The sequence below is a fragment of the Oenanthe melanoleuca genome, chromosome 1 (assembly GCF_029582105.1).
Source record: "Oenanthe melanoleuca isolate GR-GAL-2019-014 chromosome 1, OMel1.0, whole genome shotgun sequence".
NCBI classification, from domain to species: Eukaryota; Metazoa; Chordata; class Aves; order Passeriformes; family Muscicapidae; genus Oenanthe; species Oenanthe melanoleuca.
The window spans coordinates 65,370,930-65,388,117 of record NC_079333.1 but is presented as its reverse complement, the minus strand read 5'-3'; the positions used below and the strand labels follow the sequence as shown (position 1 = coordinate 65,388,117).

Below are 17,188 nucleotides of genomic sequence, written 5' to 3'. Positions count from 1 at the left end.
GCATGTCAGTGGATGTAAAAAAGTGCTGTTGCAACAGACATGTAAAAAATATTTGAAGTGCTTGTTTATGAAAAGAAATTGACTTTCAAACATCTGCAGTAAAATAAGGAAATGCTGTTTTGGTTGGGTAGGATTGAGCATATGTAAGCAATAGTTAGAGATAATTGTTGACACTGTCTTTGCAGAGTTAACTACATTTGGGTGGTTTGGGTTTTTAGAGTTAGTTTCTGGAATAGTAACCACTTTTTCTTACATCTTTATTATTCACTGTAAAAATCCCTCAAAACATACCAAAAACTACATTTCAGAGAACAATTACTTTACTTAATTTATTATATTATTAGCTGAGTGATCCCATTGTCCCAATGTGAATTTTAATATACTCCTTGCCATGCCTTTGAAGTTAAATTGTCCATTACAAATACATGTTCTTTCATTGCAGTTATTGTGTGTATGTGTGTGTGTATACACAAAAACACATGAAATCTCGTTTTATTTAATGTAAAAAGCAGATCACAAAAGGTACACTGGCACAAAACAAATGGGTGTGGATGCATTCATTCTGTTTTATCAGTTTGGAAAGGAACAGGATTCATGTGGTTTCATTATATAGTGTTACATGTTGGACATTCTCTACATAACTGTAAATATGTGATGCTTTTTGAGTGCTTGTACAGTGTATGCACTCACACAATGACTGTCGCCAAAGGCACTTCAGTTGGGACAAGTGTCATGCTGGGGCTGTATTTATAGAAAGGTGTGTGACTTGCACTTGTTGCTAGCTTTGTGTCCATTAGAGAGGGAGAAACTGTGTTCTTAGTGTCATTTCCCTTCAGGTGATTGGTTTACTTAAATTCAAGTGATTTTTCTTCATCATATTAGTTATTTTTAAAATGAAGCTTTTCTATCTTCTTTAATGCTCTTTGCTTAATTTATGTGGGCTTGTTTTCCTCATTTCACTGAGATTTATTTATCCTGTAGTTTCAATAGAAGAAAACGTCTTAGTGTGGGAGTCAAAGTAGTTAATTAATTTTTTTTATTCTAAGTTTTAATGCATAAATGTATAATGTTTTAATGTATAAATATGAATTAATGATTGCCCTTCTGTATAGGGTAACATTATCTATCGCCTTTCTGGAATTCCTGTGACTATTTTGTTGATTTGAAAAGTGGAGGCAGAAACACTGGTTTTTACTGTGGCTGTGGCTTTTAACTCTAATTGTATACAGATATAAATAACAGAATTAACATATGGGGCTTCAAAAGTTGTGTACAAGCTCCAGCATGCTAACCTATGGCATATAGAAAGTGGAAGAAGGGAGTCAAATTCCCATTTTTTAATGTGGAATTTGATTAGTAGAAAAAATGTTGAGCATCATTTGATGTAAAAGGCTTACACTATTTTAAAGCAATATCTAAAATAATGATGGTGCTTTTTCCCTTTAAACATCTGTTAATATATTTAAGAGTATTTTCATTTTTCATACTTCCCTATATATTTTTTTTGTTCTTGCCAGGGCTATTTATTATATAGAGATACAAATAATCACAGTATGACAGCCATAAGAATAAACCCTGAAACCTTGGAACAAGACGGTACAGTTGCTTTGCCAGGTAAGAACCTCCAGATGAGAGAAATTTGGTGTAGTTTGCTGTTTACATGTTATGTATTTCCAGGCAAGCAGAAGATAAACTGAGAGATTTTGAGGTCACAAATAAATTGCTTTATGACTTTTCTTCACCTCAGACCAGCTTCCCTTAGAGAACTTGCATCTTACTCCAGTTGCTGGAAGAATGTTGCAGCATTTTAGAATATGTGATCATCTTAATTAAAGACTACAAGACCTTAAATTCCTTCCTAAGAACTTTAATTTCTTTTTCATTTGAACTTCGAATGTTTGGCTCATGTATGACTTTGTTTCCAAGATCTCTTACATTTAGGCAATTGTAAACTGTGAACAACATCATTTTGTTTTTTAATAGGGTAAAAATATATCCAAAAAGCAAAGGAAGCTAATGAACACTGATGGACTGTACTTCTGATGTTATATTGGTGGTGGATTTTGGTTCATTTGTTCAGAAATATTTTTTTTTCAATTTTGAGTTTTTGGGCGCGGTTTGCTTGTTTTGTGGGGAGTTATTTGTTTTCTTTTTGTTGTCCTTTTTCAGAGGAGCCTCATAACTTCAGTCTGTTTAGAGAATGAGGATGTTCCTGGAGCATACTTTAATGGCTTTCTTGTGAAATACATCTGTTCTTAGCTATACACATAAATAGCAGAAGGAAACAAGAATGTTTTTTAATCAAGCAATGACGGGCTTATTTTGTAGATTAGAAGAAAGATTTTGTTTCATCCTGACATAAATAAGAAACCACTGACTGAAACCTCAGAAAAGTTCTCTAGGATTTTTGTCTTTAAAACGCAAACAGCAATTTTTTTAACAAGTTCTCAATGTTGGATCTAGTCCATGCAATCTTCTGCACATCCTTAAAGCATGATGTCTTTTTCATCTGTTCTTGCTCTTTGTGGGGGCTCTATGAGATATTTCAGTGAGAGCACATTCAAAGACCTGAAAAAATGCCCTCCAGAGTGGTATTTCAACTTTCTTCACCTTAGGGCAGCTTCTTACACAGTAGGGTTCATTGATGTCCTTAATTGTGTTACCATTTGTAAACAAATCAGCGTTCTTTATGCAAGTCTTGAGAGAGGTTTGAGCACATTTAAAGTCTACTCTTCGGTGCTGTTAGCTTGCATTTGCAAATTGCAGTGACAAGTGTCATTCTGCAAGACTGCCTTGTATTTATACTGTAAAAAGGCACAAATTAAATGGGAGTGTGCTGTCTCAACAAAATGCAAAAGCAAATCTGAATAGGAATACCCATTCAGAAATTTCTTAAACTATCTGCACAGTTGCATTTTGTATGGTTTGTGGTGGTGTCAAAGTTAGATGTTCTTTGTAACTCCAGTGCTTTGTATTTCAGTCCTTGAACTTTGCTGTTTTGCTTTGTGCACTTCTACACATTTATCTCAGTGTGTTACTGTGAGCAGATATGACCTTGTTCTTTTGCCTAGACAAATTCCAGGGGGTCTACTTGTGGTTATTTTCCTTTCCCATTAGAAAAAATGAAATCAAAGTAGGAGGAAGGTATCTGACCTGAGGAAAACTGAGTAGGTACTTAACTCTGAATAGCAGTGGCTGCTTCACTGAAATCTTACAGTGACTTGCAAGTTGTTCTAGTTTTGAAAAGCCATGCTGGATAGAACTAGAGGCCAGTGACCTTGCTAACAGCTGAATACAGCAAATATTTGCTCCTAGTTGGTATGGTATTCAGACTTGGCTCTATGTGGAATTAATCTCTTTCAAATGCTTGGGCCGGTTATAGTGCATTAAAAAAAGGTATTAGGATTTATTCATACAGGGGATGCATAGGAGGTTAGGAGATGTGATTAGAAGTTGATCCTAGGTAGAAGTCACAAAGGTCAGAGAACTGTGGAACATTATTTTCTCCTTTCTCAGACAGTAGGATCCGTCAGCTTCTTGAAGCCATAAACGTCTGTTTTTAAAAGGCAGTCTTTCCACTCTGATAGATGTTCTTGCAAATCCAGCCTTGTATCTGGAATTATCAGGCTGTGTGTCAACATTCTTCTGTCTGATGCCTTTGCCCAGATTTATACACTGTACCTGAGTTATGCTTTTGTTTTCTCAGTCCATATATCATAAAAGAATGTCTGAATTCCATAAGAATTTACTAAGTGACTAGACCTGAATTTACAGAAGTTTTCATCTTTGCCATTTCTTCCAACAGTAGTGCTTCCTGCATACCTTGAAACAGTTTGTGTTTTCAGCTGGAGAAATTGAAGTCATGTTGGTATATGGTTTTATTGTTCTTTGAAATTGCAAATTAGTATCTTAGGCTCAGGAGTATTCCCTTAGTGTGAAAAGTCCTGCTAACTGAGGATAGCCTAGTTGACCTCAATGCCTGCATTATTAGCAGGTGCAGAATGCACAGTATGGATGTGGAAGGTGATGCTTCACAGTCATCTTCATTTGAAGCCTTTAAGTAGGCTGTGATTAACAGATGTCTGTAGTTTATGTGTTTTTAGTAATATATAAACCCATTCTTTTATAGCCATCTCCAGACAGAAAGCTGGGTTATCCTCACCTCCATAGTAACATACAAAGTCAGACTGAATAAGATTTAGGATTCATCATACAAGCTCCTTCCTAGCTGAGACACTATACTAGTTTTTCTAGATACTCCGTTTGCCTTCCATTTTTCAGTCTTCCCATTAATTTGTTTTTTAATGCTGGGCCTGTTTGTTAGCTGTGTTAATTTTTAGGAAGTCTTCTGGAGAGCATGTATTTAAAAAAACCCCATGCCTGTTCCAGATTTCATCTTTGAACAGATCTACGAAACATAGGAACAACCCCCAGAAATGTTTACAAGGAGACTCACATTTCTTGAAGTGACTCAAGCAATAGGCTGAATAGTGCAATATGGGCCCACTGGTGGCAGAATGGACTGTTTCCTTGGCTGTTCTGCTTGTGTGAGCATGTCATTTCAGTCATTCAAGGAAACTTCATGCTTATCGGCTTCCTGTAACCTTTGGAGAAATGTAATTTAGATTAGTTTCGCAACTTCTCATAGAGTTACTGATACTTCTTTGCAGCATAGAGAATTAGTAATGTAAACTACCTTTGGTTGTTAAATCTGAGATTATTTTTGAGAGAGCAGCATTTCAAACTTCAGTGTTTCTTCTGCCGTTTTCCATCATGCTTGCTGCATACCTTTTGTGCTCTAAGGGGAAGGGAAGTTGTATACCTTTGGTATTCTGTTTCCTGATGTGAGAGTTACAGGAGGCTTTCTAATGCATGTTCTATTCCTGGTAAGGACAGTGTATCAGGAAAAAGTAAACAATGGGTTTCTGTGGGGTGTTTTCAGCTGTGTTATTTTTAATTCTTTAGCTAGGTAGCAAAAAATAGCAAACTTGCTGATTATGCTAGAAAGACATTGTGTGCTTCATTTAGCATTAAATTTATTCAATAAAATGCTAACTGGATCTTTTGTTCAGATTATGAAGCAAATACTTGGGACTGTCAAGTTATTGTTCTGTAGTATTTTTGGAAGAGGTCTCTTTCCTCTGTGTAATCAGTGAGACAAACACCTTAGAAACTATATGACATCAATCTCTTTGCCAGTAGCTCCATCAAAGTGCAGGAAGGGAAGAAGAAATGGTGTAGGGACGTAGGTTTAAACTTGCAGAGAAAGTGGTAGGTTTTTTTTCCCTCCTAATTCAGGTAGAATTCTTTCCCTACTGTTTTTCATGGAATTAGCTGACCTATTTTCAATAAATGAGTTACGTGTTCAAATATTTACTAAATAGTTTTCAAAAAATACCCAGATTTTTAGCTAATAGTTTGGTGAAATTTATAAATAATTTAAAAATGAGATTAGTAACAAAAACCATGATTCATTTATTTCTGTAGGATTTATATGCTGGATTGAGGAAATATATCTTTAAAGATAGTGGTACTTATATAAGAAAAAAGGCTTTGGGGAAGGAAAAAGACTTAATAGTCCTGGAAAATTTGAATTTAGTTGTGTTGTAATAGTTTAGAATATGCCTCACAGGTGACTGCCACGTGGTGTTTTTTTTGCATTTAAATATTGGGGTGTAACCATTTTCATTTCATACAATGGAAAGTACTGCAATAACTCCTCCAGGAACTAAGGAGAATGACATGCTTTTGATGAGATAGGACATCTTCATGTAAAATAATACATTATCAGAACAGTGTCATCTCACTTGAGACAAAGTAGAGCTCTCCTAATCTGATTGGAGTGAGAATGAATTAGACAGAAGCAGAGATTAATTAGTGTGCGTATGTATGCTAATATAAATTGATGCAGTGCATTTCATTTTTCTCTCACAGATTGTCATACTGAAGGACAGAACATCCTTTTTACAGATGGAGAATATATTAATCAAATAGCAGCATCTAGAGATGTAAGTTTTACAAATGATGGGTAAACTATTTTTCTCTCAACTGGGTTTTATTTTACAGTATTTATAGCTTCCTTTTTGCTTCATGTTTGGCTTTTTCTTCGCTAACACAACTAAGGAAGAAATCCATGCAACTAGAACTAATGAGAAACTGTCATGTTTGAGCATAAAAAACCAGTATTTTGGTATTTATTCACGTAATTTTGTTTTTTGATGCATTTCTTATTTTTTCAGATAAGTTTTTAGAAAAACTCCATTGCCCTTTCAGGAAAAAAAATCTTCTACATTGAATAATGTCCTTTTAACATGTTCTACAGGTTCTTTGTGGGATAAGCTTCTTGGAACTTAAGAATAAGGTTTTTTTCCTTGATCTAATTTCCTGTAATTGCTTTGGAACTTACTGGGGCATTTCAGCCAGTTTTATTAGAAGAGATAGGAAATATGCTACATTCCAGACTATTTTTGTATGAAAATTGCCTGTTGGCCAAAGCTGTGGAAGCTCAAAGAAGTGCTCCTACTAGAGACAAAATTGTAGTAATGTTTGTATGTTTTTTGTTGGTTTTTTTCCCAGCGGACAGTTACTATTTTTTTAGTTCTGGTGTGGCTTTTGGTAGTGAGAAATCTGTAAAATGGGGATGGGGTGTGATGGGGTTGTCAAAAGACATCAAATATCAACGGTAAGAAAACCAGGATTTATCCCTCCTAACAGAACTAGTGTTGCTTTTTTTACTTGTTTTACTTTTTTTTTTTTTTTTTTTTTTTTTTAAACGTGGCCAGAAGATATTCTGTACTTTTAAACAGAAGACTCTTCTAGCTACTCGTTACAGCAGTCACTTTCTCCAGAATTTTGGGTTATGAGTCAGGAGAAGTCAAGGGCTTAAAAGATAGAGGTGAATAGTTGCAAAAATAAGATATCTACAGCAGTCCACTATTTTTATAATGGTCATAGCATTTTCATAGAACTTGATATATGTTTAAGGTGTCAGATATTTAATTCAGCTTGTCCTGATGGTCATGTTCTTCTTTTCTCTTCTGTAGTAAATGTTATGTTATAATAAATGTTACTTTATCAATGTGTCCTCTTATAGTTTATTCTAAAATAATACTATGTTGATGCACTTAGGACTTGGAATTTAAATTAATGCAGTTCTTACACAGTATAAAGTGGATTTTTGTATTTATTGCAGGATGGCTTTGTAGTGCGAATATTTGCCACAAGTACTGAGCCAGTATTGCAACAAGAACTGCAGCTTAAGCTTGCAAGAAAATGCTTACATGCCTGTGGCATCTCATTGTTTGATCTGGAGAAAGATTTGCACATTATCAGTAAGTTATCTTCTTTGAAGGTTAATAACAAGCCTGGTAATTCAAACAATAGAGCAGAAACTGCACTTTCCTTTGGCTCTGCTATGTGCAGAAAGGTATAGCTCCATAGTAAACACATGGAGAGGTGTTTGAAACCATTTAAGTGTTATTTAACTCAGAGTCAAATCCATACACCCATTTTGAACCACCTTTCTGTCTCTAGTACTATTCATAGTTTTCCAGTATTTTCCTTCACTTGTATAATAAATATATAATTGTTTGAAGCTTGGACTTTATAAGACATAGTTAAGCTGTGGAACTCCTTGCTGTGGGTCAAAGTCAACAAGTTGCAAGGATCACTGAGTGGATTAAAGGGAGAAATTATTACATTGGAAAACACATTTGCATTGGAATGTGAGGTTAAGAATCATTAGTATCTATGAAAGTACTTTGAAAAATATCACTTGACCTTTGCTTTGGGGTATTTTTGCTCTGTGGAGTTTGTTTCTGGCTCTGTCAGAATGAAAAAAACGTATTTGGCGACGTGGACCAGCAGTGTTGGATAGATAACTCTGGTCTGTGAAACCGCCTGGTTAAACTGTTCAGTTAACACAATCTTGCTTGCACAGGTACAGGGTTTGATGAGGAATCAGCTGTCCTTGGTGCTGGGAGAGAGTTTGCACTGATGAAAACTGCTAGTGGAAAGGTACTGAAAATGTTCTGTAGTAAATAGCAAAATGCACCAATAGATTTTTTTTTTTTTAATTTAATCATTATTTTCCATAATTTCTTTTCACCTTTTCAGTGTGTTAGAATGTATGTTTATGACTGTATTCAAATATATTTTTCAGAGCCTGCTTTAAAACATAAAAGGCAAATAGTTTTTTAAAAGCATCAACAGATAATTGGAGCCCATGAGAAATCCATGACTTGAATTTATAGGAATTTCTACAGTCAATCTTACAAAGAAGGGCTTTGTTTTAAATTTGGGAAACAAAATTGCCTTCTGTCTAAAAATAATGTGTTAACACCTTTGCAAATTTTACCACCTCATAACTTTCCACAATCTGACCATAGTAATTTAAATAAATCCCATCCTGATTTTTTTTTCTGATCCTTTAAAGAATTATTGATTCCCCTATGTAAATTTTTCAGTTGATTTCTTTAAACCAATTCTTGATGATTTGATATGTTGTTCTGCTCAGTGGAGCTTTTTTAGACGCATTTGCATATTCATGGAAATTTAGAAATAATACTGTCACTGACTCTTTACATTATTTACTGTGTTTTTATTTCAGTATGAAAAACTAATGCTATTTATCATAGTTACTAATAACTTGTTCAAAATTGTATTGTTTTATTGGAATGAAGGCCTTGCTCTGCTGCTGTCAGAGCAGTGAGATTGTTGAAAATGTAAATATTTTTAAAGAAAATTTAATGGTATGTAACAGAATTTCGTCAAATAGAACTCTTCAGCATTGGGGAAGACAGATTAACTTTATCATTCAACTAAGAGAAATTCCTGTGCAGTATAAAATTAACAGGTTTCCTGGGTTTGGTCTATAAAGTTGTCTGTTAAGGTAGAAAATACAATATATAAGGCAATGTAAAATGGCTTTAGGTGCCCCATAGGTTGACATACCAATTTTATAGAGCTGTTGAGTTTCATGGTTCTAAAGGAAACCTTTTAGTCCATGTCAATTTTTTTGTTTGTTCACGTGAAATGTTTCATTCAATTATTTGTATAGTCAGTGGCCACTGTACATTTGCTAAACATGTTTTACAAATGTGTTGAAGCATATTAAAATTTATAGTAAATTGTTATTTTAAATTGATTTCATTGTTTTTACATGGACCAGACATTTTTGTGAAGTGTTTTAAATGTTTAGTTTCCTCTGAGTAATTTCTTCTGTTCTTGTGTCTTCAACTCATCTAGCCAAACAATTATATATATGAAAACTCACTTAGTGACTGTAGAAAGCACATTTCAAAACAATCTAATCTAAGAATCTAACCAGAATGTTTCCCCCATTAAGTCAGAATTGATGGGTTTGAGACAGAGATACTGAAATGGCATAAATAAAGTCAAGAAGAGGTGCGGTGTGGTTTGAAATGAAAGGATTTAAAAACAATGCAACTTTGAAAATTATGTAAGCTTGGAGTGCTGTGGTGTTGCTGAAACTGATAAACTTTTTTTCTCCTAGATTTATTACACTGGCAAATATCAGAGCCTTGGAATCAAGCAAGGTGGCCCTTCAGCTGGCAAATGGGTTGAACTCCCAATCACAAAATCTCCAAAGATTATTCAGTTTTCTGTTGGACATGATGGCTCACATGCCTTACTTGTTGCTGAGGATGGAAGCATATTCTTTACAGGTTCTGCTAGTAAAGGAGAGGATGGTGAATCAAGTATGTATCATTGCTTGCTTGACCAGTGGTTGGTAAAAGCCTCTTAAAGAGTTTTTAATTTGAAAAGAAGTTTCAGCATTTTCCAGGAACATGTAAGCATGCCGTTTGTACTGGAAATTATGCTGGCCACAAGTCCTGACAACCAGTGCGAAAACCTCTCGCAGCTACAGAATCCTGTCTGTGTTTTACCGCAGTTTGGGTTGTGTGGTGGAAGTACTATTTTAGAATTGTCCCAAAAAAAAAGACAGTCATAAATTTGGTCAAGAGGCCATGCTGTCTGCCTTGAACTTCAAAATGGAGCCAAGTGGAGTCAAACTTTTTGCCTCTTGACTGTTGTTTTATTGAGCTTTGGATGTGGATGTTTTTGCTGGGTCATGGAGAGGTGCCTTGATGAGAACTTGTAGAAGCAAATATTCTGGGCTTGATTAAGCAGAATTCTTCAGACATTAAAGAAGACAGATTAATTTGATCTTCAGACCAACAAATGCGTCATCAATATGAAATTAACACGTTTCTTAGTCTTGATTACTGTAGTTGCTTGTGTAGGTTGAAATAGACTTTTTAAGACAATTAAAGATAGCTTTAAGTGCCCTGAAGCTGTGATCTGCTGTAATTTTAAATTTAATACTTCACTTTAGGAAACAGATGATAGATGATGATGTGGTAGATTAGTAAGAATAATTAAAGTGTTTTGAAATACTTGAAGAATCATTTCTAAAAGATACTGATCTAATGATGTCTTTGCTTGCATTGAATTTTTTGAGAGGAGTCAGTATAATCCAGATAAAATTAGACCAGGAGATTGTACATATAGTTAGTTTGGATGTTCTTCATTAGCGGTCTGAAAACTAATGGTTATGCCTGTGATGGCTTGGGGATTTTTTTGTAGATTTACTTGTATTTTATTTCTTTATTTAAAGCTAAAAGCAGACGGCAATCAAAACCATATAAGCCTAAAAAAATTATTAAAATGGAAGGAAAGATAGTCATATCTACAGCGTGCAATAATGGAAGCAGTTCTGTAATTTCCAAAGATGGAGAACTCTACATGTTTGGAAAAGATGCCATTTACTCTGATAGTACAAGTAAGTTAATATTTTTTAAATCATTTTTCAGCTTAAGTAATTGAAATTAGTGTGAAGGTTTTTAGCCCATGAAAATGTTGTATGTGTATTTCTTACTTTCCTAGTATATTTCTGACATTCTGTTGATTCAGACAAATATGGTAGAAGCGTAGAAAAAGGCAGTTTCCAAAAGTTCTGTAAAATAATTTAGCATCAGTGGTGACAAATATCCAAACTCGTTCTTCCACTAAGGAGAACAAAAAAAAAAAAACCCACTTCTATTAATCTGACACAAGAAGGCCACACAGGAAAAAGTCACAGAAGTAAGATGTGCTTTGCTACAAACGAGGGCTGCTGGAAACCAGGCCTTATGTGCTTCTCTGCTCATAAGGTAACAGGTGATCCTGTACACCACAATTTCAATTAAATATGAATGAAACAAACTCCAATGGCTTTATGACTCCTTTAGAATTATTTTTCAAAACAAGTGATTTGCAGCAGATGTAGGTTTACTTTTGGCTTTTCATTTTTTGTGGGACAGGTGACCTAGGCCTGATTCTCTTTTCATTTTTTATTCTAGCACTTGTTTTTTATATCTGTTTTTCTCCCTTGCTGTAAACTTGAAAATTGTCAGTATCCACCAGCAATTTTGTTACATCATTCAGTTTCCTTCTTGGCTAGAAAGTGCAATTTGTCACTCAAGTGTTTTATGTCTTACAGGTTTAGTAACAGATTTGAAAGGCCATTTTGTGACTCAAGTAGCCATGGGCAAAGCTCACACCTGCGTGTTAATGAAGAATGGAGAAGTTTGGACATTTGGAGTAAATAATAAAGGACAGTGTGGACGAGACACAGGCTCTATGAGCCAAGGAGGAAAAGGTGTGGGACCTTGATTATTTTTTTTTTCCTTTTGTGTGCTGGCAAATACCAGAAGTGAAAACAGAGCTGAACATTTTGTTATAAAATGTAATTCCAACACTAAAGCTTAAATACATGCAATTTAAAAAATCATGCATGCCCATGCACAGAGAGATCTCAAAAAAGTCACTGTGCTGGCTGAGCAGGCAAATCAGGCATTCCTAGTCATTCCTTTTAGAACCTGATCTGTGAGTGTTCTTCAGAGCTTCAGCAGTAAGCCAATGTTCATAGACACATAGAATAGTTTGAAGTGGAAGTGATCTTTTAAAGGTCATTTAGTGCAACCTCCTGGCAATGAGTAGGGACATCTTCAACTGGACATGTTGCTCAGAGCCCTGTTCAACCTCTGTCCTTACCTCTCTGGGTAAATCAGAAACCCTCTCTGTTGGCCTCAGCAAATATTTCTTATTTCAATATCTTAATTAGGTTTTGGAGTTGAAAACATGGCAACGGCAATGGATGAAGACCTGGAAGAGGAACTGGATGAAAAAGATGAGAAGTCTATGATGTGTCCTCCAGGCATGCATAAATGGAAGCTGGAGCAGTGCATGGTGTGCACTGTGTGTGGAGATTGCACAGGCTATGGAGCCAGCTGTGTTAGTAGCGGGCGTCCTGATAGAGTACCTGGAGGGTAAGCACATGTGTGGGAATGTGGGTGGTACGGTGATGGCTATAACACTTCTTGAATGTGAACTTTCCATGTGAGCTAACTGTAGCTAAATACATAGTTGTGTGTGCTTTTAAAATCAGGAATAGCTTAAAATTTCTATAAATAGCTTGTGGCTGCAGGTGGTTTAGTGTTAAAACTTTGTTTTTTACTTTAGCATGTAGTTCTTTACTAGAAGCTGTTGGATATGAACACCAGTATAATTTCCGTCTCTTGACATAGCGGCTGGCTCAGGAAAAGCTTTTTTTCATCCTATGATGGAAGTTTTTTATCTTGCTGTTTAAGTTGCTTTTATCTGTTACATTTTAGTTGAGCTGCAGAGGGCCACTGTGTCACCATTACTATTTTTTCAGCATTTTGTGTGCTCATTGTTTCCTTGTCCGTGTTCTCATGTGGTGTACAATGAATTAAATAAAGAAAAGTTAATGCTGAGAAGTCAATTTAGTAGGCAGTCAGTGTATGGTCCTGGCATCATGCAACAGCAGTTAGGATTTAAACTAGCTGTTACTCCTGTTTATCTCAGGAAAACTTGCATGTCCACAGATAGAACAAAGTAATAATGTGTGTTTTAATTACAAAGGCATCAGTAATGCACAAAAATAAAAGATGGTGATAAAGCAACTCTGTTTGCTGCAGAATCTGTGGCTGTGGCTCGGGTGAGTCAGGCTGTGCTGTGTGTGGCTGCTGCAAGGCATGTGCTAGAGAACTGGATGGCCAGGAAGCAAGGCAAAGAGGAATCCTTGATGCTGTAAAAGAGATGATACCTTTAGATCTCTTGCTGGGTAAGTAATATGAAATTAGCAAATTTGCTTTTAATTCTCATTTTTACAGCACCTGTTTTTTCCCCCAGTAAATTTGTTTACGCACTTTATTGCTACAGGACAATTTTAGTATAATATTGTTAAAATGATGTTTAACAATCAGATTTATTTATTGGTGATATAACAAAGTGGGATCATTCTGTTCAGTGGACGGTTCTAAGCTTACCCTTATTATAGTCACTTGTGCCACTTCGTGCCCTGTGCAGTTACACTAATGTTGATACTACTAAGTTGTTCTTGTCCTTTTTGGAATCCTGAAAATTTTTCTATGATGTTTTTTTATCAGGATTTAAGCATTCTTAAACTAAAACATGACTAATTCATGTAAAGCCTTTTAAAAATATAAACAATTGTAGACCTGATTTAATAATGCTTTCTGAAAATTTTTAGGGGAGAGTGGAGATAACCATGACAACACATGATATATGTATATTTTTAAGTACATCTATATATGTATATGCCTAAGTACTACTTAATTGTGTTGGAATTGTCAGATACATGAAAACCAGTAAATTAGGAGGTAAAGCTTAGAACTCCTCCAAATTTACTCAAATCCTTTTTGTTTATTGTCAGGGCCACGTAAAGAGCAGCTAGTTTTCAGTTTTTGTTTTTCTGTTTTCATTTACTTTACTTCTTTTAGGGTTTATTGCCACCATAAGGGTTTTAAAGATAATTTTAGGTATTTTATTTTTTTCATCTATTTAGCTGTCCCTGTCCCTGGAGTTAATATTGAAGAACACCTTCAGCTACGACAAGAAGAAAAGCGGCAACGTGTAATTAGGAGACATAGATTGGAAGAAGGAAGAGGTGAGTGACTTAATGAGAAAGGGCTTGAATAGCCTGAGTCTGTTTTCTAAGAATGAAAATAGTCTTCCTCCAGTAAGCCTGTACAGTGATAAAACTAAATCAGTTCCTAAGTAGGTAGCTTATGTAGCATGCTTTTAGAAAATAGTTGAAAATCGGTGTATTTAACAAAGTCTACACATAAGAATCATACTTTTAATGATGAAAATGAGTGCTTTATATCACTTTCACAGGTCAGGTTGGTTTTTTTTTTTTCTGTTTCGTAGTTGAATAATTGTTTTTTTTAAAATATAGATCCTAAAACATATTTATATGAAGAAAACTTCAAGCCTGTCCTATGCTATTTACCTGTTCTATGAATTATCTAGTTACTATAAATTATTCCATTTCTGTTGTATAATAGACAGAATTTTCTTTTATACAATGAACTTTTCTGTATTTGCATTACATGAGAATATTGACACGGACTGAATTAAAAAAACAAAATAGCAACATTTCAAAATTTCTTATGTTTTATCTACCTCATTGTACCTTAAGAACTTTTCAGTACTCTGTGTTCTAAAATACCTCAGTGTCTTGTTAAAATAAATTTGAGAAATTTAGACATGTAAACTGTAATATTTTTGTAAAGCATGATGATGTGGTTGCTAAGATTATTGTGTGTTGGGAAGAGGAATAACTTATTGGGACGTATGCTTTTTTAAGTTCTGGCAGTGTAAGTAAATACTGCTTTTATTCTTCTTTTATGAATTAGGTACTGGTTTTACTTGAATACAAAATGTGCCTTATTAATCCAAATTATTTCCTAGATTGCAGTGCATCCTGACAATTGTCTTCATTTCACTTGCATTAAGAAATTGCTGGTTTTAACCACAAATAAGGAGCAACAAGAAAGAGAAAGCTTGTAGTTGCCTGTGCATGTGGAAAAGGATGGAATATTTATTTTTCTTTGCATCTTTGTGGTTTATTTTAGCTGTGTGGTAGAGAGGAGGAAGCCTTTGTTTGGGTCATGTCAGAGCTGCTGCATGCTGCTGGCAAATGTTAGGTGCAGCTAACAATTTTTCCTTGAATCCTAATTAAATACCCAGGCATTATTGAAAGGTGCCACTGTTCAGCCCATCAGTGATGACTGAGCTGGGAGGTAAATTTCAGTTAAAAGAAAAAGAAGAATGGCAGAGAAAAATTTACATTTGCTTCTGTTTCTGTGGTTAGAAGTAGAACCAGAGCAGCTTATCCCTTCTGTATGCCATCTGTTTCAAGAAGCAAAAAAAGATCAGTTGAACTGTATCAGGAATGTAGTTATGATTGGTTTTATAGCTGTATGGGTGAAAGGGGGTTGTAGCCAGGTTGGGATTGGTCCCTTATCCCAGGCAACCACTGACAGGACAGAAGGACACAGGTCTTGCATTGCACTAGGGGAGGTTTAGGCTGGACATTTGGAAGAAGTTCTTCACAGAAAGAGTGGCTGAGAATTGGAATGGGCTGCTCAGGGAGGTAATGGAGTCACCATCCCTGAAAGGTGTTTAAGGGAAGACTGGATGTGGCATTTAGTACTATGGTCTACTTGACATGGGGGGTATTTGATCATAGGTTGGACTTGATGATCTCCAAGGTCTTTTCCAGCCTAACTGATTCTGTGTAGGGACTGTAGGCAAAAAGATACTGTTGGCCAGCTTGCTGCACACATTTGTGTTGCATTCTGTATCTAAAGAGCGTTGCAATCCCATACCTGTGTGGCTGTGGGAGGTAGTGTTTATGCCAGTCTGAAAGGGTTGGAGATGAGTCTCCTGTTTTGGTTCAGAATTACTTCTTATGATAAAGCTGGAATCAGTGTTTCACAAATACTTAGAGGTCTTTTTTTATATAATCAGGTATGAATAATTGATTTGATAATCTGTCTTGATTTGCAGATAATCAGATTAAAGAGCTTTTTTTTTTGCTTCTCCATCCAGATGCTGCAGTTTTTCATTAATGAGTTGATGCAAAGAATGGCACCATTCTTGACAAGTCTTATGATGCTACTCTTTCTATAAGAGAGAATGAGAGCATTTAAATAATCTACTAGATTTTTAGGTTACTTGTAGCTTAGTTTTCCCAAGAGTTCTAGTATCTGTAACTGAACAAGTCCATGCCAATGAAATGGCTATTTAGAGATCCAAAGAAAACTTCCAACATTTCAATTTTCTGAAAACACTGCTTAATCAGTTCAAGGCCAGACCAGCTCTTTAGGGCCTTTCCTTAAGGTACACTGTGTTTAGTTTGACAGGATTCTGATTTCTGGGTTATTTAGTGTGTTAATGTGTGTCCTTTGTTCTTTTATAAGAAATAAAGCATGCATAGTTTATGATAGTCAAGAATAGGATCCATCGCTAAATAGTGCTGCTCACTCTTTAGTTACAATTGATGGCCTTTATTTAATACAAATATTTTCAGTAAATCTTGAATGTCTTGTAAACAAGAGGACTATGAAAGCTTTAAAAATACAGGAATTTTTGATTCCTATAATAGTCATACAAATAAAACCAAAAATCACAAAGAAACATCTCGCCCATTTGTCCACTAAATATGTTGAAATAGGACTAAAGTTTAGGAGAGAGGTGTAAGAGTACAAGCGGTGGAAGTATACTGATTTTTAAGTTGTCTAATTTTTTTGTGCTTCCTTAGCAAAGCTCCAGATTTAGTCCTGTTACTGTGGTCCCTGATTTATAAATATGTTCTTAAGGTCCACTTGAATTAAGAAGTGATGGTTATGTCTGCAGGTATGACTGTCATTTAATTCCTTCACAAGATCAGCTGTGCTCTCTTGTATTGAAAAAGAAAATGCTCATTTTTATTTGCACTTATCTGAAAATACAAACTCAGAATTTAAATGTTCTGGGTTGAAGTCATTGTTAATAGCAGCAATATCAATGACCTGGTTCAATATTACTGTCACAAACAATTAACTCACTTCTCACACATCACCCAAGTAGCCTGCTACTGTTGTAAGGGACCTGTATGCGTGCTGCTCAGCAGCTCTCTAAGCTTCAGAAATTTTAAGCACTTATGCTGAAGATTTCTTTGTTTTTTGCTTTGAAATGAGTCACAAACTTGATGGAATTGTAACCAGCTAATAATTTTGATGTTTTGAATCAGTTGTTCATATTCCTGTATTCAGGAATGAAATTCTGCTTTAGTGAAAAAAATATATCCTTT

At 35.2% G+C, this 17,188-nt stretch overlaps 1 protein-coding gene across 20 annotated transcripts in view; it reads left to right on the top strand.

Annotated features, from left to right (window-relative positions):
• The window catches only part of MYCBP2 (MYC binding protein 2), a 172,803-nt gene that overhangs the window by 38,944 nt on the left and 116,671 nt on the right, over positions 1-17,188 (top strand). For all 20 annotated transcript variants that reach the window (XM_056491339.1, XM_056491451.1, XM_056491319.1 and 17 more), the window contains exons 8-17: positions 1,518-1,614; positions 5,935-6,008; positions 7,193-7,331; positions 7,940-8,016; positions 9,515-9,719; positions 10,640-10,804; positions 11,504-11,662; positions 12,128-12,332; positions 13,005-13,150; positions 13,895-13,996. In XM_056491339.1, the coding sequence (XP_056347314.1) occupies positions 1,518-1,614; positions 5,935-6,008; positions 7,193-7,331; positions 7,940-8,016; positions 9,515-9,719; positions 10,640-10,804; positions 11,504-11,662; positions 12,128-12,332; positions 13,005-13,150; positions 13,895-13,996 (1,369 nt within the window). The remainder of the gene's footprint in view (positions 1-1,517; positions 1,615-5,934; positions 6,009-7,192; positions 7,332-7,939; positions 8,017-9,514; positions 9,720-10,639; positions 10,805-11,503; positions 11,663-12,127; positions 12,333-13,004; positions 13,151-13,894; positions 13,997-17,188) is intronic.